Genomic DNA, 23,297 nt, shown 5'->3' with positions numbered 1-23,297 from the left:
TACGATGAAGTTTGATTGATTGACTTCTTGGCTCTAATCTTGAGGTGTAATGACAGACAATGAGAGTCAAAATATGTTTCGTTAACATGATGAATATTAGTACTTATTTATAATACGGAGGCTGTCGGCATCTTCAAACCAGAAGGACGTGTATCGGTCCCAGTCTGTGAAAACTCAGACTCGTACTCTGGTTCACACACAGGTCTGAGATTCCAGGAGGGATTTGGGTGAGAGAGCTGGAGGATTGGGTGAGAAAAGAGAGTTTGGAGGAGGAAGAATGTGTGTATGTGTGAGAAAAGTTTTTCCCATGACTGTGGAGCAGTCAGGCAGGTAGGGGTCTGGGATTAAACAACATGACCCAGCACAATCTGGAATAATGAATTCTTCCCCTTCACAGCTATAACTGGACCTGCATGAAGCATCATCATCTCACAGACATAAAAAGCTTCATTTTCTAATTTCTGTGTAGACTTTCAAGCATTAATCTGCCTCACGCTTAATAAATAAAGGTCTAAGAACTGTAACAATTGGTTTAACATATATCCAGTTTATTCTACAACAAATAGAGCGGATTGATAATCGAACACTAAAAGTCCCACACATTCAAAAAAAGACACCTGAGAAGGTGAATATGTGCGTTTACATTTTATAATGTCTGGTTGTTCAAAACACAAAGTGCATGAACATGTTGTAGGGCAGCTGTTAATCATTAATACTAACATGCCTTTGTTTGTGTGTAACAGAGTCCTCTAGTGGCTCACACACACACACACGCACACACACACACACACACACACGCGCACACACGCACACACACACCCTTTGCAAAGAGGTGTGTTATTAAAGTGCCCTAAGCTAGTCTGCCCACTGAGCTTTCAGCTCATATCTGAAGCAGAGCAGACATACCTGTCTGCCACTCTAATACCTGTAATTCCCTGTCTCTGGGTTCTGCTGTGTGTGTGTGTGTGTGTGTGTGTGTGCGTGTGCATGTGTATTATCCGTAGGTGCTTTTATTCAGCCAATAAACACTCTGGGAAAATAAAACGGTCACAGTGATTAAAATCAAACCAACCAATCAGAGCTCTGGACTGTAGTGAACTATAGTCAACGCCAGTCAACTTCCTGTGGTGATGTCATGATATTCAGATATTATGATATCAAGATAGATAGATAGACAGATAGATAGACAGATATTTAAATACAGGACCTTTATTTCGACTTTATCTTAAGTATTAATAAAAACAGAGTACTTCTATGACCACTGACTGAACTTCACCACTGATGTTGTGTTTCTCCAATCTAACGTTTCTGAGTAGCTCTTTCTGTTGCTGATGACAAACATCACTTTCTCCCTTTTTTTAATGCTGTTCTTTGTCAGTATTAAGGAGTGGTGCCTTAAGGCAGAAAGGTGAAAGAGGAAAGGCAGAAAAACAGTTTGGGAGGAAGAAAACACAGAACACAGAGGAAGAAATGAAGACGTGAGTGGAGAGCGCCTACAGAGCTCTGTGATGAAAAGGCAAATGATACAAACATAGAAAGAAAAGGACATGTTGGATGCAGTCTCACTGTTTCTTTGGCAGTTTGTAAAAGGCAGCTGGGGATTGGAGGGTAAGCTGGAAGATACTCCTGGTGATATGTGTGTGTGTGTGTGTGTGTGTGGAGGTGAGTTTGCCTCATGCTGCAAACATATGTCTGTTTAAATACAGATACACTGTGTGTAGGACTGGTACCTCCAACACAGTATTCATTCACCTGATGGCAGAATATTATATATATTTACTGTTATCTGAAGTTTTTTACCTTTTGAACTTAAATGTAAAGCTAAAGGATCAGCACCAAGAGTAGAAATTCACATTATGCAGCAATTTATTGCCATAGCTGATCAAAGTAGAACTACTTTGAGCTAATTTGAGTAAAAAGTGCAGCGTTTCTATCTAAAAAGTAGTGGAATAAAAGTTTAAAATGCTTAAAAGTGAAGAGCTGTGAACTGTGATGTGTAATATCTGCTGATTTCTAGAAAAAAAGGTTTCACATTATTCTTGTAGGTTTTGTTGTCCAGGCTTTGAAGCTTAAATTGTGGACACTGGCTCCCTCTGCTGCTCGTAAAATATTGTTGTATTTTTTTACTGCATTATATTTATTCGACTACTTTTCAGTAAATACGGTATAACTAGAAAACTTTACTGATCCCTAGTGAGAATATTCTGATGATCCGAGAGCTTCTTCCACCACTATGTACTGTATTTTTAGTCAGTACTGGTAAGTACTAGTTAAACACTCTGCTTTTAAGTTCAGGCTGCAACACGTCGCTCATGTCAGAGCATGACCAGCAACAATTATAGTTATTCTTTAAAAAGGGATGATATCAGCTGTGTATAATCAGCTGTATTATAAAAAGTGATAAAAGACATGGACACATGCAGCCACACCAAACTCTGCCTTAACATCAGGGTGGAGAAGTCTGTAATAAGTCTATAAAAATAAAGGTCTGATAAAACCACAGCTCTGCACTGGTATCACACCGGCATTGTGAAATTTCTTCTTCTAATCAGTTTCTGTGTGTAAATAATTGTAAAACTATCTCAGATCAACACAATCAGCCACTGATTCCACTGTATTTTCTTTACAGTCCCGATCGAGGGGACATTTTCTTCATGTAAACAGTCCCAAAGGCTTTAGTCATCAACACAGCTCTGTCATAGCTACTGTCACGTCAAGGTAATTTGATATTATGACTTTCAGTGACAACCAAGCACTCAGAGTTGGATTACTCACCAAGGTCTGACTAGTTGTCCAAAGCAACATCCTGTTCACGTATTATCACTTACTGTCCCTTCTGCCATTTAAAGGTCCAGTCCTGGAAAACCTGTTGAGATCATATGACCTGTGACATCAATTGTCCCCACACAGCATCACCTGCCATAAAGTTGACACCTTCACACTCGGTGCAGTGGACGAACAGCAGGAGCATCACTTTCACAGTCCAACGTCCACTTTGAATATCCTGGGTAAGGTCCTCAGGGTAACTGACAACTTCCTAAACTGCAAACCACATTTTGCTTCTCTGCTTGTTTTTAATCCAAACTCTTAGATAATCAGGTATTTTGCCTTCAGGTGAAGGGCTGGTTATACTGGGACATCAGAAATGTTCAGACCTGATCCAAATAACCTCAGCAGAAGATGTACAACATATGGGGATAATGGTGCTGCCTTCAGCCACAAATCTTCTTAGGTCTCTGTAATTAAATATCTACAAATGCATGAAATCTGGGTTTTGAATAAAATCAAGAGATAAAACTTAACGTTTATACATTCTGACTGCACAAAGTGTAAATCACACCCATCCGTCTTAGGGTGGATATGAAAACTATGTCCAGTAATCAATGATTTATCAATGACTATATGGCTTCTCTGTGCTGACATGGAGTGTTTCATATAATTAGATGATCAGTCGTAAAATTTCACAACCTGTGACAGACGACCATGTGTTCAACGAGCTGCACTGACACATCAGAAAACACAGAACGGACCAGTCTGACATGTTTTTAACTCAATCCCATATTACTGTCTAAATATTCCTCAAACTCCTCTGAAGCCACATTGAGACTATTGCATTAAAAGACTAAGATTAAAAATGAAATATTGCAAGACATGATCTGACAGAAACACTAGATGCTGATTCACATTTGCTTCGCTTCAATTACACAACTTAGAGTCAGATCATGTTATTGACCAGATGTGTTTTTTCTTCAGAGGTTAAGACAGGCCTGATACTACATCAGCCTGGAGCTGGTTTGTTTCACTTTGAGGACAGCTGAGACAACAGAGGGGACACTGTGTGTGACCCAGTGTTTTGGTCATATTCTTTAAACAACAACAAGCTATCAGGCTGTAAAGACAATAAAAGGATAGGAACAGAAAAAACCTGCAGTAAACCTTCGCTCTGTGCTGCTGATCCTGCGTGTATGGAAACACTTTAATGTATACTCACAATTTAAAGCAAGAGACAAGTGAAAGGATGAAGTGATGCACCAGAAGACACAGAGGAGTAACAGGTAAACAGATGGACTGAAGCAGAGAAGGAAGCTATAGTGCAGTGACGTTTACAGCCAGAACATATTTAATGATTCAACACAGGGAGGGAGGTCTACAGACTGACAGAAGACCAAATTACATCAAAATCTGGAATGTAGGAGGCAACCCAATGATAAGAGTAATACTATTGCAGTGACTGTGTGTGTGTGTGTGTGTGCGCGTGTGTGTGAGGGCTGGACTTTGATCTCCACTGTATGACTTTATCACAGTCTGTCATTTGAAGGAAAGAGAACCTCGTCTGACTTTACTCATGACCTGTGCAGCTGCTGTATGAAGCTGTTAGCCCAGAAATAAAAACAGCACCTACCTTAACAGCTGGTTTTCTGTCTCTGAAGGTTTTACAGCCATGATCAGCCGCAACTTAAAGAACGTGTTGGTGGTGTCTATCGGCTTTCTGTCTCTGTTCACGGCTTATGGAGGCCTGCAGAGTTTACAGGTAGGAGGAGAAAAAGATGCATTTATTATAATTTAAGGATTTATAGAAATGTACTTAACACCTACTTGTTACTATTGGTTATTGGTTTTATTTTGAAAAAGTATTTTTCTATATACGATAAAGAATAAGACCAGGTATTGTTTCCTAAAATGGGAACTAGGAGGTTTTGCAATATGTTTGATAGTTTACCCTCTGTATATAATTCCAAGACTTTTAAAGTTGTTGGTAAATGGACGGTGTTTCTTCATTAATTTATTTATTTGCATTTAAAGTTTTATTGTCACACAATATTTGCACTAAAATGCAGGGTGGCTTACTCTTGACGCTGTGCAACAAAGGCCAGTGTGCAAACAGGAATATTAATTAAGAATAGGAATAACATATATATATATATGTTACAACATGAAATCAAAATGATCCATCTATGTAATTTCCATATTTAAATTCTAAAGTCTTTATTATTCCAGCTGTGCAGGTTTTCAGCTTATGAAAATGTTCAATCTAAGGCAAACTATGCAGTAACCTTTTGTAAACAAGTTGTTTACACAAACACAGAAATAGATTATTAATATGAGAAGTTGTGTTAATGGCACCTGTTTCCTCAGGTAAATGTAATCAACATTAGTTGGCAACTAAAACACTATGAAAAGAAGCATCAGTGTCTGTATCAATACTGGCCTCTGATTTGACCTAATACTGGATCAATAGTGTCTATACTGATGAAAAGACAAGCTGTTCACTCAGACTCATGCAGGACAGAAAAGAACAACTCAAACCCATTTAAATAAACTGCGTAAAGCCTAATTAATGCAATTTAACAGGAAATGTGCTTTAAACTGTGAATCAAACGTAAACAAGAAATTTCAGAAGAATTATCACTATTGAACTTAGCAGGCATCTTTGTCAACCTTCCCCTAACCAACCGTGTCCTGTCTGTGTGCAGAGCAGTCTGAATGCAGAGGAGGGGATGGGTGTAGCATCTCTGAGCGTCATCTATGCCTCCATCATTGTCTCCTCCATGTTCCTGCCTCCCATCATGATCAAAAACCTCGGCTGTAAATGGACCATAGTTGCCAGCATGGCCTGCTATGTCGCCTACTCCTTTGGAAACCTTCACCCAGGATGGTAATCAATCATTTTTGAACTTGAAATCAGAATCCAGTGACTCAAGCTGCCGATTATAGAGACCATGGAGAAGACAGGAGCCTTTACTGCAGCAGTGTTGCTGGGTTAATCTTTCCCAAAGGTCAAATCAGGGCAGCAGTAGCACAACCAGAGTGATGTTTGTGAATTTGTGCATTTGGCCATGTCTGTTTCACATCAGCCCAGTGTTTTTAACTACGCAGGTACATTTGGTTCTATTGACCTGGTTTGGAAACATGTTTTTCCAGCCTACCAGAATAAAACCTTTGTGGATAGCACAGAATATTGTGCATCAAATATAATAATATCATGCACTAATAATCTTAAACTTCTCATCACATTTGGCAGCAACAAAAAAAATAAACACAAACAGTTTTCAAAATGCATTTTCAATTCAAAACTAAATCTCCTCTTCCCCTGTCTCCTGCAGGTACACCCTCATGCCCACCTCAGTGATCCTGGGGTTGGGTGGCTCTCCCCTGTGGTCAGCTAAATGCACCTACCTGACCATCTCCGGCAACATGCAGGCCAGCAAGGAGGGTAAAAGGGGCTCGGATGTCATCAACCAATACTTCGGCATCTTCTTTTTCATCTTTCAGTCGTCTGCTGTCTGGGGAAACCTCATGTCGTCGCTCATCTTTGGACAGGACACCAACATAGGTAGGCAGGCAGCAGGAAATCAACAGAGCAGAGTCAGTGGCAGGAAGGTGAAGTGACTTTAAAACCCACAATACATGATTTAAACAGTCTGCTGTAAAACAGTGAGTAACAAGAACAGCACTGAGTTGGTTTAGCTTGTCCATTAGTGTCCTCACACATACTACCTAAAATATCTGATCCATGTTTACTTCCTTTTTTTAAAATCCCAGCATCATTTGCAATTTACAGTTTTTTCTTAAGCAAAGTCAAGAGTTATTGACTTACAGAACTAAAGGCTGATAAAGCTGTGCAGGAAACTCCCAGACACTTTCAAAGTAGTGCAGCCTTGTTTAAATGGTATATTTCATACAACACTCAGCTAATGAAAGAAGTGAAGGCATGAGAAGAGTTTATAACAAACTCTCTCACTACGTCATTGTTGCATCTGCCCTCAGCCTCACTTTCCATCCTCTATCCAGTGTGAAGCTGCTCCTGCTGCTCAGTCATCAGTGGGCAAGGTCTAACTGGTATCTTCCAGCTTTTTATGCAATATCTGACTTTATTGGTGTTAATTATCTACTGCTTATCAGCTCATATCATCACAGGCATTTGTGGAGATGCATTTCTTGGAAGGACAGTAAAATACAGTTATTCTGAGCACACTGTTTATATGATCAAACTTTAAAATCTCCTACCATGAAATGTTATGACCAACACAATAAATCATGTTTGTTGTAAATGAAACATTTAAACAAGCTGGAAACGGTTATGCCAACCTTTGACTCCTCAATGGCTATGACGTGTCTTATTTATTAGCAACATTTACTCTGATTTAAATAGAACTTAGCAAAAATATTATTACTGCACTCTAAAGTCATATTATTGTTGCTAATTAACATATTTTACTAGTTTTAGAAATATGAGTGGATATATTTCTATAAAAGTTAATACTATTAACAATATAATACAATAGCAACTTTCTTCCAGTATTTTCGTGGTGACGATGTGTGCTGTTTTCTTTTTCTGACAGCTGACATCCCTGAGGAGCAGCTGCAGTCCTGTGGAGCAGCTGACTGTGGCCTGAATGTCAGCGTCAACAGCACCACCACGAGGCCTGCACAGGAACTGGTGTGGACGCTCGTCGGCGCCTACATCGGTAAGAACAGAGCAGAATCCTGCACAAGCCACAGACTCAAGACTGTAAAGTATCAAGTGTGACTCAAGGAGAGTTTATGTTACTTTTTGTTCACAAAAACTGGACAAAATGTATAAAAGGGCTAATGTTAGAATATAATGTCCTGTATCAGCCAGGACATTATATTCTTTACATCAGCCAGGACACTATATTCTTTACATCAGCCAGGACACTATATTCTTTACATCAGTACACTATATTCTTTACATCAGTACACTATATTCTTTACATCAGTACACTATATTCTTTACATCAGCCAGGACATTATATTCTTTACATCAGCCAGGACATTATATTCTTTACATCAGCCAGGACATTATATTCTTTACATCAGCCAGGACATTATATTCTTTACATCAGCCAGGACATTATATTCTTTACATCAGCCAGTACACTATATTCTTTACATCAGCCAGGACATTATATTCTTTACATCAGCCAGGACACTATATTCTTTACATCAGCCAGGACACTATATTCTTTACATCAGCCAGGACACTATATTCTTTACATCAGTACACTATATTCTTTACATCAGTACACTATATTCTTTACATCAGCCAGGACATTATATTCTTTACATCAGCCAGGACACTATATTCTTTACATCAGCCAGGACACTATATTCTTTACATCAGTACACTATATTCTTTACATCAGTACACTATATTCTTTACATCAGCCAGGACATTATATTCTTTACATCAGCCAGGACATTATATTCTTTACATCAGCCAGTACACTATATTCTTTACATCAGCCAGGACATTATATTCTTTACATCAGCCAGGACACTATATTCTTTACATCAGCCAGGACACTATATTCTTTACATCAGTACACTATATTCTTTACATCAGTACACTATATTCTTTACATCAGCCAGGACATTATATTCTTTACATCAGCCAGGACACTATATTCTTTACATCAGCCAGGACACTATATTCTTTACATCAGTACACTATATTCTTTACATCAGTACACTATATTCTTTACATCAGCCAGGACACTATATTCTTTACATCAGCCAGGACACTATATTCTTTACATCAGCCAGGACATTATATTCTTTACATCAGCCAGGACATTATATTCTTTACATCAGCCAGGACATTATATTCTTTACATCAGTACACTATATTCTTTACATCAGCCAGGACATTATATTCTTTACATCAGACAGGACACTATATTCTTTACATCAGCCAGGACATTATATTCTTTACATCAGTACACTATATTCTTTACATCAGCCAGGACATTATATTCTTTACATCAGACAGGACACTATATTCTTTACATCAGCCAGGACATTATATTCTTTACATCAGTACACTATATTCTTTACATCAGCCAGGACATTATATTCTTTACATCAGTACACTATATTCTTTACATCAGCCAGGACATTATATTCTTTACATCAGCCAGGACACTATATTCTTTACATCAGCCAGGACATTATATTCTTTACATCAGTACACTGTATTCTTTACATCAGTACACTATATCCTTTACATCAGTACACTATATTCTTTACATCAGCCAGGACACTATATTCTTTACATCAGCCAGGACATTATATTCTTTACATCAGCCAGGACATTATATTCTTTACATCAGCCAGGACATTATATTCTTTACATCAGTCAGGACACTATATTCTTTACATCAGTACACTATAATCTTTACATCAGCCAGGACACTATATTCTTTACACCAGCCAGGACACTATATTCTTTACATCAGCCAGGTCATTATATTCTCTACATCAGCCAGGTCATTATATTCTTTACATCAGCCAGGACATTATATTCTTTACATCAGCCAGGACACTATATTCTTTACATCAGCCAGGACACTATATTCTTTACATCAGCCAGTCACTATATTCTTTACATCAGTACACTATATTCTTTACATCAGCCAGTACACTATATTCTTTACATCAGCCAGGACATTATATTCTTTACATCAACCAGGGCACTATATTCTTTACATCAGTACACTATATTCTTTACATCAGCCAGGACACTATATTCTTTACATCAGCCAGGACACTATATTCTTTACATCAGTACACTATATTCTTTACATCAGCCAGGACACTATATTCTTTACATCAGTACACTATATTCTCTACATCAGCCAGGACACTATATTCTTTACATCAGCCAGGACACTATATTCTTTACATCAGTACACTATAGTCTTTACATCAGCCAGTGACTATATTCTTTACATCAGTACACTATAATCTTTACATCAGCCAGTACACTATATTCTTTACATCAGTACACTGTAATCTTTACACCAGGGCACTATATTCTTTTCATCAGTACACTATATTCTTTACATCAGCCAGTACACTATATTCTTTACATCAGTACACTATAGTCTTTACATCAGCCAGTCACTATATTCTTTACATCAGTACACTGTAATCTTTACACCAGTACACTATATTGTTTACATCAGCCAGGACACTATATTCTTTACATCAGTACACTATATTCTTTCCAGCAGTACACTATATTGTTGCATCACTACACTATATTTTTGCATCAGTACACTATATATTTGCGTGTATCTATACAGTCGGTGTTTTGTGTTCTTTGCTGTGTGGCAGGTGTGGGTCTGCTGGCCATGCTCATCGTGGCAGTGTTTCTGGACAACATTGACCGGGAGCAGGCCAGTGAGTTTCGTGGGAACCGGGAACCGTTCTGTCACACGTTCCTGGCCACGTTCAGGCTGCTGAAGGACTGGAGGATGGTGACTCTCATCCCTCTCACCATGTACAGTGGCTTTGAACAGAGCTTCCTCGCTGGAGAATACACCAAGGTGAGGAGAAGTCCAAGACATGAACTAGTTCCTGTCCATAAATTCTCCGCATTTTATGGAACATTAATATTATAAAAATATAAATGCAGACTGAATACAAACTAACTATTATCGTTGGTTAAATGAGTGATATAAGTTTGAAGGTTTCTTTGTTTGTTTGTTTTGCTTATTGTTGTCTAGTCCTTATACACAACTGGGATTTGATTTAAAAAAAAAAAGATTGTAGGCCCCATATGGCTTTTACACTAAAATCAGTGAAATGAGTCAGTTTTATACATATATATAAGTTAAGTTAAGTTAAACTCCAGTATGAGCTTCAGGTAAGAGAAATGAAAGATGTTTATTTGTTGTGTTTATTATTAAATGTACTGACATAGTGTAATTAGTTTGATCTATAAGTTTATACTGTGTTTTTTGTTTGTTTTTTTGCAGAACTATGTGACGTGTGCTTTGGGGATCCATTTTGTTGGATTTGTCATGATGTGTTTTGGAGCTTCCAATTCACTTTGCTCTTTTCTCTTTGGGAGACTCGCTCGGTACACTGGCAGAGCTGCACTCTTCGCCTTCGGTAAACTCCTCGTGTTTGAAATGTAGATAATTTCAGTGATGATTTCAGTTTCTAGCCTAAAAGTTTGCATATTGTCTAAATGATTTGCAGATATTCATTTGTCTTTATGTCCACTTTCAGCTGCACTGGCTAATTTCTCCTGTATCATTGCACTCTTGTACTGGAGGCCTCATCCTGAGCAGCTGCCTGTCTTCTTTGTATTTCCGGCTCTGTGGGGTATGTCAGATGCGATCTGGCAAACTCAGACCAATGGTGAGAAAACAGTATCCCAAGATTATCTATATTCATATATTTTTATAACCTTTAACCTATATAACCTAACCTATAATTTTATATAACCTCATGTATTCATGAGGGGACAACTCCTTATGATTATTTAAGAAGAAGAAGAAGAAGTACAATTGTTACAGCAGTTATTCTAGTTTAAAGTTATTAAATTTAATATTATTTAAATTATTTTAATTAATAGTAATTAATAGTAGCACTCATACTCGCTACTACAGACTGATAGAACATCTTCAGTAGCTTGTTGCACACACCAAAGGAACTTGGAACAGTTCTTCCTCTGGAGACAAAGGAAGTCTCCTGTCATCTCTTGAAGAGTGCATCTGTATTGTGCAGACTCCAAGGTATTTCTAGGAGTCTGCAATCTCTACTTCCTCTCCAAGAATGGAGACAAGGACTGGGGTCTTCCTGCTCCTCCTAAAGTCCACCACTAGTTCTCTGGTTTTCTTGATATTGAGCTTTAGACAGTTGTTGTTACACCAATCAACAAAACTTTTAATCAAGTGTCTGTGTTCCTCATTGTTATCATTATTGATGCATCCAATGACTGTAGAGTCATCAGAGAACTTCTGGAGGTGACAGGTTCCAGAGTTGTAGCGGAAATCTGAGGTGTAGAGTGTAAACAGGAATGGTGCCAATACAGTTCCTTGGGGTGCACCGGTGCTGCTCATCATCACATCAGATATGCAGCCATCTAAGCGAACAAACTGTGGCCGCCCAGTGAGGTAGTCTTTGATCCACTCCACTATGTCTGTGGGAACTTCCATATCCTGCATCTTTGCACTTAGCAGAAATACAGACACTTGAGACCTCAGGTGTTGCGGGACCAGTCTCTTAAACACTTTCATGACATGTGATTTTAGCGCTACTGGTCTGAAGTCACTAAGGGTACTGGGACGGTCTTTTTGGTGGTGGTGGAGGGAGGAGACATGGTGTGTGAGGACACTGGATCAGAGTCAGGTCTTGGGGGATTCCAGGTTTTATATCAAGAAGCAGACTAGTTCCCATGAGAGCTAAGAGTTGCTCCCTTGTATAGATGCCGTTGCCACATAAACATATATTTTCTGATGCAGTTTCCATAATCTCCATATGTCTCTCTACAGGAATTAGAAGATCCCAACTCATCCACTTTCATCCGTTATCAGAGAGAAAGCATAGATCTTGACTTGACTTGGATTAACAGACGATAATTCAGTAAAAAACTTTAGACTTTCAAAAAAAAAACAAAAAACAAACAGAGGAGCTGCTGTAACTGGCTGCTACCTACCTGCTACCTGCTACCTCCATTCTAGAATTTACCCACCACCCCCTCACCAAAACGTCCAGTTCCAACTATGAAAATCAAATTTGGAGATTATTTGCAGATTGCAAACTGCTGTTGGTTCTTTCTGTCTTTCAGCTCTTTACGGCATCCTCTTCCCCCGAGAAAAAGAGGCGGCGTTTGCCAACTACCGCATGTGGGAGTCTCTTGGTTTCGTTATCGCCTTTGCCTACAGCACCTTCTTATGTCTGGAGTATAAACTGTACATCCTGCTGGCTGTGTTGCTGCTGACCTCCATCACATACCCCATAGTGGAGTACCACGAACACAAACATCCCACACCACCCGTTGAAAAGGAGGCATACAGAAGTAACAAGGAAATTCAGACTGATCAGAGCCAGATCATTTGCCAGACAAAAATCTAGAGCCTGAGGTTCATGTTTTTATTATTTTGTTTTTTTTAACATCCTGATCTGGCCACTAAACAGCTAATCAGGTCTCTGACTGGTCAAATTACAACACTGAGTAAACTCAAGAATAAATCTTAGCAATAATAAGGAGATTCTGTGAGGTTGTCATGACCAAAGACAAACCATTTGTTGCCTTATTCAGAGCTGCAAAATCTCATTTGTGGGTCTGTAATGGAAAGGTGATTGAGTATTCTTACTGATTATGATTGTTATTGTTTCTTACTGTATTTTTGGTTTTTCAGGTTTCACAGGTTTTCATTTACAGGTTGATTCACAGAGTTCACCAAGGCTCATGTGTTTTTCATAATTATATCTGATGTTTATGTTCTTCCTGACCTAGTATAGTCTGACACTAAGGGACACAGTGTTCTCAAGGACCATTTGTTGCCTTATTCAGAGCTTCAAAATCCCATTTGTGGGTCTGATTGGTAAACTAAACCACACTCCACCACCCTCTGGTCAGCTCTGATTTTGAATACGTCCTTATTCTTTACTGATCAGTCCCTAAACCCTCTTTTCCCCTGGTACAATATCACAAACAGAAACATCACTTTTCTGGAACAACAATATTGCATAGACTGCCAGATGTTTAATGGATCATGTACAATTCATTCATTCACTCATTGAACATACACGCTACCAGCTGACAAAAACCTTCTGCATCTGATTAAATGTTGAGCTATTAGTCCTGATCAACCATCTTATCCACTCCAGTTTTTACCTTTTACGTTAAATGAAAATGTTCCTATTGTCTCAGATTACAGAGCAGTGTTGTTTCAATGTTAATGAACAGTTCTATGCTGTAAATGACATCTAACTGGAACGATGTAGTGTAAGACAACAAAGTGCAAAATAAATATATTATTAAATACATGAGCGATATTACTAACAGACAAATAGATCAGCTCAGTGGAGTGAAAGTTACCTCTTGTTTTACAGCTGCAAATCCAGCTTTACTGCAACCTGCTTCACTTCATTATTCAAACTGTTTACTTTCCTCATTCTAAGTATATCTGCTCTGTACTTGCCATAAAATATGTTCATCTAAAAATGAAAATGTAATGTTTTACTGCAGAAACACTGACTTCACTCAATTCTTTCACCTTTTTAAAATCCCAGTTCAAATTCTGGTGAATAAAACTCAACACTTTCTGCAGACGTTTCACATTAAAAGCCTCCCAGAAAAGGGAAGGCTTTTAATGTGAAGTATCTGTGCAGGACGTGTTGAGTTTCAGTGACAGGAGCTTAACAGCGATTAAAAAAAGAAGGAGTTCAACATGCACATTTGTAAACGCTCACTGGAGATGCTATTTTTGGCTAAATTCGTTAGTTAAAGCATCAATCACCTCAAACCGAAAAGTCCTACACATTCAAAAAAGCTCTACAGTGCCAGTTACTGGTGATAAAAAAATCAGATGAAATCCACCGTATATTCATTTGACATGACGACACCTGAGAAGGTGAATATGTCACGTTTACATTTTATAATGTCTGGTTGTTCAAAACATAAAGTGCATGAACATGTTGTAGGGCAGCTGTTAATCATTAATACTATTAATGTAGAACGATGAATATTAAATCATTAATACTCTCTGTCTCTGGGTCCTGCTGTGTGTGTGTGTGTGTGTGTGTGTTTGTGTGTGTACTACACTCTACTCTATAGATAGATAGAATGATAGATAGATAGAAAATCAGTAGTGAAATAATGCAGTCCAGTAATCAATGATTTATCAATGACTATATGGCTTCTCTGTGCTGACATGGAGTGTTTCATATAATTAGATGATCAGTCGTAAAATTTCACAACCTGTGACAGACGACCATGTGTTCAACGAGCTGCACTGACACATCAGAAAACACAGAACGGACCAGTCTGACATGTTTTTAACTCAATCCCATATTACTGTCTAAATATTCCTCAATCTCCTCTGAAGCCACATTGAGACTATTGCATTAAAAGACTAAGATTAAAAATGAAATATTGCAAGACATGATCTGACAGAAACACTAGATGCTGATTCACATTTGCTTCGCTTCAATTACACAACTGAGAATCAGACTGAAGCAGAGAAGGAAGCTGTAGTGCAGTGATGTTTATAGCCAGAACATATTTAATGATTCAACACAGGGAGGGAGGTCTACAGACTGACAGAAGCAGCTCAGAGACCCAATGGATAAGAGTAAAACTACTGCAGTGAGTGTGTGTGTGTGTGTGTGTGTGAGTGTGTGTGTGTGTGGGCTGCACTTTGATCTCAGCTATTTTCTCTGTATGGTTTTAACAAACTTTAACAGACTATAACTTTATCACAGTCTGTCATTTGAAGGAAAGAGAACCTCGTCTGACTTTACTCATGACCTGTGCAGCTGCTGTATGAAGCTGTTAGCCCAGAAATAAAAACAGCACCTACCTTAACAGCTGGTTTTCTGTCTCTGAAGGTTTTACAGCCATGATCAGCCGCAACTTAAAGAACGTGTTGGTGGTGTCTATCGGCTTTCTGTCTCTGTACACGGCTTTTGGAGGCCTGCAGAGTTTACAGGTAGGAGGAGAAAAAGATGCATTTATTATATGGAAGTGTTACAATTAAATGTTCACTAAAAACAGTAGCATACAGGTGTTAGAGTGGGGTAATTGTGAAATGTATTTATTAGAGAGTTGTAGTGTTGATTCATGGAGGGACAACTAATTAAAGGATTTATAGAAATGTACTTAACACCTACTTGTTACTATTGGTTATTGGTTTTATTTTGAAAAAGTATTTTACTATATACGATAAAGAATAAGACCAGGTATTGTTTCCTAAAATGGGAACTCGGAGGTTTTGCACTATGTTTGATAGTTTACCCTCTGTATATAATTCCAAGACTTTTAAAGTTGTTGGTAAATGGACAGTGTATATATAATATATATATATATATACAGTGGGTACGGAAAGTATTCAGACCCCTTTAAATTTTTCACTCTTTGTGTCATTGCAGCCACTTGCCAAAATCAAAAAAGTTCATTTTATTTCTCATTAATGTACACTCAGCACCCCATCTTGACAGGAAAAAACCAGAAATGTAGAAATTTTTGCAAATTTATTACAAAAGAAAAACTGAAATATCACATGGTCATAAGTATTCAGACCCTGTGCTCAGTATTGAGTAGAAGCACCCTTTTGAGCTAGTACAGCCATGAGTCTTCTTGGGAATGATGCAACAAGTTTTTCACACCTGGATTTGGGGATCCTCAGCCATTCTTCCTTGCAGATCCTCTCCAGTTCTGTCAGGTTGGATGGTGAACGTTGGTGGACAGCCATTTTCAGGTCTCTCCAGAGATGCTCAATTGGGTTTAGGTCAGGGCTCTGGCTGGGCCAGTCAAGAACGGTCACAGAGTTGTTCCGAAGCCACTCCTTTGTTATTTTAGCTGTGTGCTTAGGGTCATTGTCCTGTTGAAAGGTGAACCTTCGGCCCAGTCTGTGGTCCTGAGCACTCTGGAAGAGGTTTTCTTCCAGGATATCTCTGTACTTGGCTGCATTCATCTTTCCTTCAATTGCAACCAGTCGTCCTGTCCCTGCAGCTGAAAAACACCCCCACAACATGATGCTCCCACCACCATGTTTCACTGTAGGGATTGTATTGGGCAGGTGATGAGCAGTGCCTGGTTTTCTCCACACATACCGCTTAGAATTAACGCCAAAAAGTTAAATCTTGGTCTCATCAGACCAGAGAATCTTATTTCTCATAGTCTGGGAGTCCTTCATGTGTTTTTTGGCAAACTCTATGCGGGCTTTCATGTGTCTTGCACTGAGGAGAGGCTTCCGTCGGGCCACTCTGCCATAAAGCCCCGACTGGTGGAGGGCTGCAGTGATAGTTGACTTTGTGGAACTTTCTCCCATCTCCCTACTGCATCTCTGGGGCTCAGCCACAGTGATCTTTGGGTTCTTCTTTACCTCTCTCACCAAGGCTCTTCTCCCACGATTGCTCAGTTTGGCTGGACGGCCAGGTCTAGGAAGAGTTCTGGTCGTCCCAAACTTTTTCCATTTGAGGATTATGGAGGCCACTGTGCTCTTAGGAACCTTGAGTGCTGCAGAAATTCTTTTGTAACCTTGGCCAGATCTGAGCCTTGCCACAATTCTGTCTCTGAGCTCCTTGGGCGGTTCCTTCGACCTCATGATTCTCATTTGCTCTGACATGTACTGTGAGCTGTAAGGTCTTATATAGACAGGTGTGTGCCTTTCCTAATCAAGTCCAATCAGTTTAATTAAACACAGCTGGACTCCAATGAAGGAGCAGAACCATCTCAAGGAGGATCAGAAGAAATGGACAGCATGTGAGTTAAATATGAGTGTCACTGCAAAGGGTCTGAATACTTATGACCATGTGATATTTCAGTTTTTCTTTTGTAATAAATTTGCAAAAATTTCTACATTTCTGTTTTTTTCTGTCAAGATGGGGTGCTGAGTGTACATTAATGAGAAATAAAATGAACTTTTTTGATTTTGGCAAATGGCTGCAATGACACAAAGAGTGAAAAATTTAAAGGGGTCTGAATACTTTCCGTACCCACTGTATATATGTATATATATATATATATATATATACACTGTCCATTTACCATATATATATATGGTAAATGGACGGTGTTTTTTTTTTTTTTTTTTTTTTTTTGGGAGATGTGTTTAAGATGTGAGATAAATAGGAAATTAAAAATATTAAAAAAGTACTAAGTGGAATAAAACTATGAAGCTACAAAAACTATAAGTATGTACAATATGTGCCTATGGGTATGTACAGTATATGGACATCACTGGATATATAAATAAATACCAGGTAAAGTGACTACAGTATATTGCACTGATGTGATTTACATTATACTACACTGTTGTACATGATTACAGCAGATGGATGACAAATGTACAGTGATCATTGTAAAGTCTGACAGCAGCAGGAAGGAAAGACCTTCGGAATCTCTCCTTCACACAGCGAGGGTGAATCAGTCTATCACTGAAGCTGCTCTCCAGGGCAGACAGGACGTCCTGCAGGGGATGAGACTCATGGTCCAGCATAGATGTCTGTCCCCCACCTCCCTTACCGAGTCCAGTCCAGTTTGTTGTTCAGATGAACACCCAGGTACTTATAAGAGTCCACTCTCTCAATGTCCATTCCCTGGATGTTCACTGTAGACCAACGTCTGCGGAAATCCACCACCATCTCCTTGGTCTTCCCCGCGTTGATGAGGAGGTGGTTCTGCTGACACCAGTCCACAAAGTCCTGCGTCAGTCTTCTGTACTCCGCGTCATCGTCATCCGTGATGAGCCCGACAATCGCAAAGTCGTCAGAGAACTTCTGCAGAACACAGCCGTCCGTGTTGTGTCTGAAGTCTGCAGTGTAGAGGGTGAAGAGGAAGAGGGCCACGACAGTCCCCTAATGTCTAACCAACCGTGTCCTGTCTGTGTGCAGAGCAGTCTGAATGCAGAGGAGGGGATGGGTGTAGCATCTCTGAGCGTCATCTACGCCTCCACCATCATCTCCTCCATGTTCCTGCCTCCCATCATGGTCAAAAACCTCGGCTGTAAATGGACCATAGTTGCCAGCATGGCCTGCTTTGTCTCCTACTCCTTCGGAAACCTCTACCCAGGATGGTAATCAATCATTTTTGAACTTGAAAACAGAATCCAGTGACTCAAGCTGTAGATTACAACAATTTCACTGCAAAGTATCAAACATGTAACTTCTTGCAACATTAGTTAGTAGTTCAGTTTGCAAAAACATCACTTTTTTAGCATGGAAGTGATCTTAAACTTCCCATGTTAACTTGCTGTTAAAAAGAAGCTGTGGAGGGTAAAACTGGGTTTAAAAGTTACTAAAAGATACTAAGATAAGATTAGATCACTATAGTCAGTATGGAGTTAGCCCCTCCTCCTAACCACTATTAGAAAAATCGTCAGATTTGGCAGCAACAAAAAAAATAAACAGTTGTCAAAATGCATTTTCAATTCAAAACTAAATCTCCTCTTCCCCTGTCTCCTGCAGGTACACCCTCATGCCCACCTCAGTGATCCTGGGCTTGGGTGGCTCTCCCCTGTGGTCAGCTAAATGCACCTACCTGACCATCTCCGGAAACATGCAGGCCAGCAAGGAGGGTAAAAGGGTCTCGGATATCATCAACCAATACTTTGGTATCTTCTTCTTCAACTTTCAGTCGTCTGCTGTCTGGGGAAACCTCATGTCGTCGCTCATCTTTGGACAGGACACCAACATAGGTAGGCAGGCAGCTGGAAATCAACAGAGCAGAGTCAGTGGCAGGAAGGTGAAGTGACTTTAAAACCCACAATACATGATTTAAACAGTCTGCTGTAAAACAGTGAGTAACAAGAACAGCACTGAGTTGGTTTAGCTTGTCTATTAGCTGTTCTAATTTACTCAATTAATTCATTTGCATTGTAAATATATTTTTAAGACAAATATGATTGGATATATTTCTATAAAAGTTAATACTATTAACAATATAATACAATAGCAACTTTCTTCCAGTATTTTCGTGGTGACAAGGTGTGCTGTTTTCTTTTTCTGACAGCTGACATCCCTGAGGAGCAGCTGCAGTCCTGTGGAGCAGCTGACTGTGGCCTGAATGTCAGCGTCAACAGCACCACCACCAGGCCTGCACAGGAACTGGTGTGGACGCTCGTCGGCGCCTACATTGGTAAGAACAGAGCAGAATCCTGCACAAGCCACAGACCCAAGACTGTAAAGTATCAAGTGTGACTCAAGGAGAGTTTATGTTACTTTTTGTTCACAAAAACTGGACAAAATGTATAAAAGGGCTAATGTTACTACAGTGTAAATCAGAAGTGGAAGTGAACAACCTCTGGAGCTTGTTTACTTCAATAAGGAATTAAAAAAACAAACAAAAGAAAAAGTTTAGTATTTTGTCAGGAACTTGTTTACTTTTCTTTTAAAAAAGAAACATTTCATCTCTGCAGTTGTCATTTCACTGTGTAGCTCACATACTCAAAACCTGCAGGTATTGTACTATATATTTTTACATGACTTTTACTGAGTATTTGAGTGATTCCTCCAGGAACTGCATCAGTACATGATAACTTGAGATCAGTACACTATATTCTTTACATGAGTACACTATATTCTTTACATGAGTACACTATATTCTTTACATGAGTACACTATATTCTTTGCATCAGTACACTATATTCTTTGCATCAGCCAGTCACTATATTCTTTACATCAGTACACTATATTGTTTACATCAGTACACTATATTGTTTACTTCAGTGCACTATATTCTTTGCATCAGTACACTATATTGTTTACATCAGTACACTATATTCTTTACATGAGTACACTATTGTTTACATCAGTACACTATATTCTTTACATCAGCCAGTCACTATATTCTTTACATCAGTACACTATATTCTTTACATCAGCCAGTACACTATATTCTTTACATCAGCCAGGACATTATATTCTTTACATCAGCCAGGACACTATATTCTTTACATCAGCCAGGACATTATATTCTTTACATCAGCCAGGGCACTATATTCTTTACATCAGTACACTATATTCTTTACATCAGCCAGGGCACTATATTCTTTACATCAGCCAGGACATTATATTCTTTACATCAGCCAGGGCACTATATTCTTTACATCAGTACACTATATTCTTTACATCAGCCAGTACACTATATTCTTTACATCAGTACACTATATTCTTTACATCAGCCAGGGCACTATATTCTTTACATCAGCCAGGACATTATATTCTTTACATCAGCCAGGGCACTATATTCTTTACATCAGTACACTATATTCTTTACATCAGCCAGTCACTATATTCTTTACATCAGTACACTATATTCTTTACATCAGCCAGGGCACTATATTCTTTACATCAGCCAGGACATTATATTCTTTACATCAGCCAGGGCACTATATTCTTTACATCAGTACACTATATTCTTTACATCAGCCAGTACACTATATTCTTTACATCAGCCAGGACATTATATTCTTTACATCAGCCAGGGCACTATATTCTTTACATCAGTACACTATATTGTTTACATCAGCCAGGACACTATATTCTTTACATCAGCCAGGACACTATATTCTTTACATCAGCCAGGACACTATATTCTTTACATCAGTACACTATATTCTTTACATCAGCCAGGGCACTATATTCTTTACATCAATACACTATATTCTTTACATCAGTACACTATAGTCTTTACATCAGCCAGTCACTATATTCTTTACATCAGTACACTATAATCTTTACATCAGCCAGTACACTATATTCTTTACATCAGTACACTGTAATCTTTACATCAGCCAGTACACTATATTCTTTACATCAGTACACTATATTCTTTACATCAGCCAGTACACTATATTCTTTACATCAGTACACTATAGTCTTTACATCAGCCAGTCACTATATTCTTTACATCAGTACACTATAATCTTTACATCAGCCAGTACACTATATTCTTTACATCAGTACACTGTAATCTTTACACCAGTACACTATATTGTTTACATCAGCCAGGACACTATATTCTTTACATCAGTACACTATATTCTTTCCAGCAGTACACTATATTGTTGCATCACTACACTATATTTTTGCATCAGTACACTATATATTTGCGTGTATCTATACAGTCGGTGTTTTGTGTTCTTTGCTGTGTGGCAGGTGTGGGTCTGCTGGCCATGCTCATCGTGGCAGTGTTTCTGGACAACATTGACCGGGAGCAGGCCAGTGAGTTTCGTGGGAACCGGGAACCGTTCTGTCACACGTTCCTGGCCACGTTCAGGCTGCTGAAGGACTGGAGGATGGTGACTCTCATCCCTCTAACCATGTACAGCGGCTTTGAACAGACCTTCATCGCTGGAGAATACACCAAGGTGAGGAGAACTCCAAGACATGAACTAGTTCCTGTCCATAAATTCTCCACATTTTATGGAACATTAATATTATAAAAATATAAATGCAGACTGAATACAAACTAACTATTATTGTTGGTCAAATGATGTTTAATTTTAAAATTTTTGCTTATTGTTGTCTAGTCCTTATATACAACTGGGTTTTTAATTTGGCTTTTACACTAAAATCAGTGAAATGGGTCAGATATACATATACATATATATATCTATATATATAGATATATATATTTCATATGTATTTGTGTATATAAGTGACTCCATAAAATTGAGTTTGATTTTTACCAGGATCATTTTATTTGAACGAATAATTTTGTAATAAATTGTTAGAATTTAAAATGTAAGTTATTTCAATATTAGCTTCAGGTAAGAGAAATGAAAGATGTTTATTTGTTGTGTTTATTATTAAATGTACTGACATAGTGTAATTAGTTTGATCTATATGTTTATACTGTATTTTTTGTTTGTTTTTTTGCAGAACTATGTGACGTGTGCTTTGGGGATCCATTTTGTTGGATTTGTCATGATGTGTTTTGGAGCTTCCAATTCACTTTGCTCTTTTCTCTCTGGGAGACTCGCTCGGTACACTGGCAGAGCTGCACTCTTCGCCCTCGGTAAACTCCTCGTGTTTGAAATGTTTCAGTGATGATTTCAGTTTCTAGCCTAAAAGTTTGCATATTGTCTGAATGATTTGCAGATATTCATTTGGTTTTATGTCCATTTTCAGCTGCACTGGCTAATTTCTCCTGTATCATTGCACTCTTGTACTGGAGGCCTCGTCCTGAGCAGCTGCCTGTCTTCTTCATATTTTCGGCTCTGTGGGGTGTGGCAGATGCGATCTGGCAAACTCAGACCAATGGTGAGAAAACACCATCCCAACATTATCTGTATTCATGAGGGGGACAACTCCTTATGTTTATTTATCCTCTGATCTCTGCTCCAACCCCCCACCCCACAGCCAAAACTTCCAGTTCCAACTATGAAAATCAAATTTGGAGATTATGGTTGTTTGCAGATTGTAAACTGCTGTTGGTTCTTTCTGTCCTTCAGTTCTTTACAGCACCCTCTTCCCCCAAGAAAAAGAGGCGGCATATGCCAACTACTGCATGTGGGAGTCTCTTGGTTTCGTTATCGCCTTTGCCTACAGCACCTTCTTATGTCTGGAGTATAAACTGTACATCCTGCTGGCTGTGCTGCTGCTGACCTCCATAACATACCCCATAGTGGAGTACCACGAACACAAACATCCCACACCACCCGTTGAAAAGGGGGCATACAGAAGTAACAAGGAAATTCAGACTGATCAGAGCCAGATCATTTGCCAGACAAAAATCTAGAGCCTGAGTTCCACTAAACAGCTAATCAGGTCTCTGACTGGTCAAATTACAAAACTGAGTAAACTCAAGA

General features: G+C 38.8%; 2 protein-coding genes across 5 annotated transcripts; both read left to right on the top strand.

Moving 5' to 3' along the window:
- The first annotated feature begins 1,447 nt into the window (after window positions 1–1,447).
- Window positions 1,448–14,523, top strand: unc93a (unc-93 homolog A). 3 transcript variants are annotated; one of them, XM_026319212.1, is made up of 11 exons: window positions 1,448–1,608; window positions 2,850–3,008; window positions 3,115–3,232; window positions 4,431–4,531; window positions 5,475–5,656; window positions 6,105–6,334; window positions 7,344–7,469; window positions 10,141–10,352; window positions 10,785–10,920; window positions 11,041–11,172; window positions 12,605–12,891. In XM_026319212.1, exons 4-11 carry the CDS (start codon window positions 4,442–4,444, stop codon window positions 12,889–12,891), a joined length of 1,395 nt encoding a protein of 464 aa, XP_026174997.1. In that variant the 5' UTR covers window positions 1,448–1,608; window positions 2,850–3,008; window positions 3,115–3,232; window positions 4,431–4,441. The 3 variants fall into 3 exon arrangements, with proteins under 3 accessions (XP_026174997.1, XP_026174996.1, XP_026174998.1); XM_026319211.1 differs by lacking the exon at window positions 3,115–3,232 and adding an exon at window positions 2,630–2,718; XM_026319213.1 differs by lacking the exon at window positions 3,115–3,232 and having other exon boundaries at window positions 12,605–14,523.
- Window positions 14,524–15,258: 735 nt separating this feature from the next.
- LOC113137502 (protein unc-93 homolog A-like) lies at window positions 15,259–23,261 on the top strand. 2 transcript variants are annotated; one of them, XM_026319214.1, is made up of 8 exons: window positions 15,259–15,473; window positions 18,379–18,560; window positions 18,952–19,181; window positions 19,496–19,621; window positions 21,643–21,854; window positions 22,369–22,504; window positions 22,618–22,749; window positions 22,941–23,261. In XM_026319214.1, exons 1-8 carry the CDS (start codon window positions 15,384–15,386, stop codon window positions 23,225–23,227), a joined length of 1,395 nt encoding a protein of 464 aa, XP_026174999.1. In that variant the 5' UTR covers window positions 15,259–15,383; the 3' UTR covers window positions 23,228–23,261. The 2 variants fall into 2 exon arrangements, with proteins under 2 accessions (XP_026174999.1, XP_026175000.1); XM_026319215.1 differs by having other exon boundaries at window positions 15,341–15,473; window positions 18,384–18,560.
- The last annotated feature ends 36 nt before the right edge of the window (window positions 23,262–23,297 follow it).

Source organism: Mastacembelus armatus, chromosome 24, assembly GCF_900324485.2.
Source record: "Mastacembelus armatus chromosome 24, fMasArm1.2, whole genome shotgun sequence".
Classification (NCBI taxonomy): Eukaryota; Metazoa; Chordata; class Actinopteri; order Synbranchiformes; family Mastacembelidae; genus Mastacembelus; species Mastacembelus armatus.
This window is presented reverse-complemented; position numbering and strand designations above follow the sequence as displayed.

Coding starts and splice junctions, on each gene's coding strand:
- unc93a (XM_026319213.1), top strand. CDS start 4,442: ATGATCAGCCGCAACTTAAAGAACGTGTTGGTGGTGTCTATCGGCTTT. Junction 4,532..5,474: donor GAGGCCTGCAGAGTTTACAG/GTAGGAGGAGAA, acceptor GTCTGTGTGCAG/AGCAGTCTGAATGCAGAGGA. Junction 10,921..11,040: donor AGCTGCACTCTTCGCCTTCG/GTAAACTCCTCG, acceptor GTCCACTTTCAG/CTGCACTGGCTAATTTCTCC.
- LOC113137502 (XM_026319214.1), top strand. CDS start 15,384: ATGATCAGCCGCAACTTAAAGAACGTGTTGGTGGTGTCTATCGGCTTT. Junction 19,622..21,642: donor GCTCGTCGGCGCCTACATTG/GTAAGAACAGAG, acceptor GCTGTGTGGCAG/GTGTGGGTCTGCTGGCCATG. Junction 22,505..22,617: donor AGCTGCACTCTTCGCCCTCG/GTAAACTCCTCG, acceptor GTCCATTTTCAG/CTGCACTGGCTAATTTCTCC.